At 64.2% G+C, this 1,507-nt stretch overlaps 1 protein-coding gene across 1 annotated transcript in view; it reads left to right on the top strand.

The window, feature by feature from the left end:
• ERFE (erythroferrone) overlaps nt 1-1,507 on the top strand; it is a 7,730-nt gene that overhangs the window by 4,729 nt on the left and 1,494 nt on the right. The window contains exons 4-5 of the mRNA XM_040450336.1: nt 1-51; nt 917-995. Coding sequence (XP_040306270.1) covers nt 1-51; nt 917-995 — 130 coding nt within the window. The remainder of the gene's footprint in view (nt 52-916; nt 996-1,507) is intronic.

Genomic DNA, 1,507 nt, shown 5'->3' with positions numbered 1-1,507 from the left:
GGACCGCCTGCGCCTGCTCATCTGCATCCAGTCCCGGTGCCAGCGCAACGCGTGAGTTGGGGGGGTGGGAACTCCGGCACTAGACCCGCCCCCTCCCCCAGTCCCCTCGCCCCACCCTAGCGCTGCCCAGCTTGGAAAGACCCTGTCCGCCAGCGCCGCCGCACCAGCCGCTGGCGACCCTACGCCTCCTTCCCCATCTCGAAGTCAGCTCCCGGCCCCATCAGGCCATCCTTTTCCAGGAGCGGGGGGTGGGGGGGCGGCGCACGGTGCTTACCCCGACACTTTCCCCAGCCTCCCCGCTCCCCTCGCCTGCGCGGTCACCCGGAGGCCACAGTCCCCGTGCAGCCCATCACCGTCCCCGTCTTCTTCTGCCTGTGAACTTCCTTCTCACCGTCCACTCCCTGACACGATCCCTCTTTCCGTGGCACCTGCACCCCGGAGGGCAAGGGGCAGCACCCTCTGTATCCCCAGCGCCCCCAGTGGATCCCAGGCACAGAGCGGGTGCGCGCGCTCCACAGCAGTTGGGAGACAGAGTTCAGAACTTCCCAGTCCGCGGTTGGAAACCTTCCATAGATTGTCCTGAACCCACTTTTTTGGCATCACTGCTGCCACCACACCCCCACTTCCAGCTGCACCGGCCTGTGTCCTCTTTGCAGCAGGGCCAGGACCTTTCAGCCCTGGCCTGGGCCCAGGCTTGCCTTTCTGGGCACTCGCAGAACCCCCTTGGCCCTGTGGAGACAGTCCCCACTCCTCTGGAGGATCCAGTTTGGATGCCACCCTCCACCAGAAGACCTGGCCAGGACAGCTGTTACCACTGCACTGAGCTGGGTGGCTGTCGTTTGCTGGCGTGGTTGTGAGCACAGGAGGTTGGTGGGGCCCGAGGTGCAGGCTGACGGTCTTCCCATTTTGGCTGCAGCTCCCTGGAGGCTGTCATGGGCCTGGAGAGTAGCAGCGAGCTCTTCACCATCTCCGTAAACGGTGTTCTGTACCTGCAGGTGCGTGGGACAGGCTCGGGCACGGGGGGCAGGCACCACCTGGGCAAGGCTAGGTGGGTGCTCAGGATCCCTGGGAACAGTGCCGACTCCAGGCCTGGGAGAGATCGGGGCCACACCGGGGAGCTCACACGGGTTCGGGCAGAGCAAAGCCTCCCCCCGGCCCCGGGCACGGCCGCCGTCCTCAGCTGCCGCCCTGCTCCTCAGTCCCCTGTGTTCAGACCTCCCCGGCATCTCACAGAGGACTGGGGCTCCCTGTAGGGACAGGTGGCAGGAGGGAATGGAGGTCAGCTCTGTGCCCTCAGGCTGACACTGTAACAACCCTGGGCCTGTTGCAACCGTGGGAAGCAGATGTGACTTTACACAGGATCCTGCGTGACAGTCTCTTCTGGCACTGTGGGGCCCTTGGCAAGTGACAAATTGATACGTGGGATTTAGTAAAAGAGAAAGAGTTGAAGTGCAGACATGTGGAGTGACAGCTGACCCTTAAATAGCAGCATGCCAGCCCCCCCCCC

Source organism: Herpailurus yagouaroundi, unplaced genomic scaffold (assembly GCF_014898765.1).
Source record: "Herpailurus yagouaroundi ecotype Mexico unplaced genomic scaffold, PumYag 202, whole genome shotgun sequence".
NCBI classification, from domain to species: domain Eukaryota; kingdom Metazoa; phylum Chordata; class Mammalia; order Carnivora; family Felidae; genus Herpailurus; species Herpailurus yagouaroundi.
This window is presented reverse-complemented; position numbering and strand designations above follow the sequence as displayed.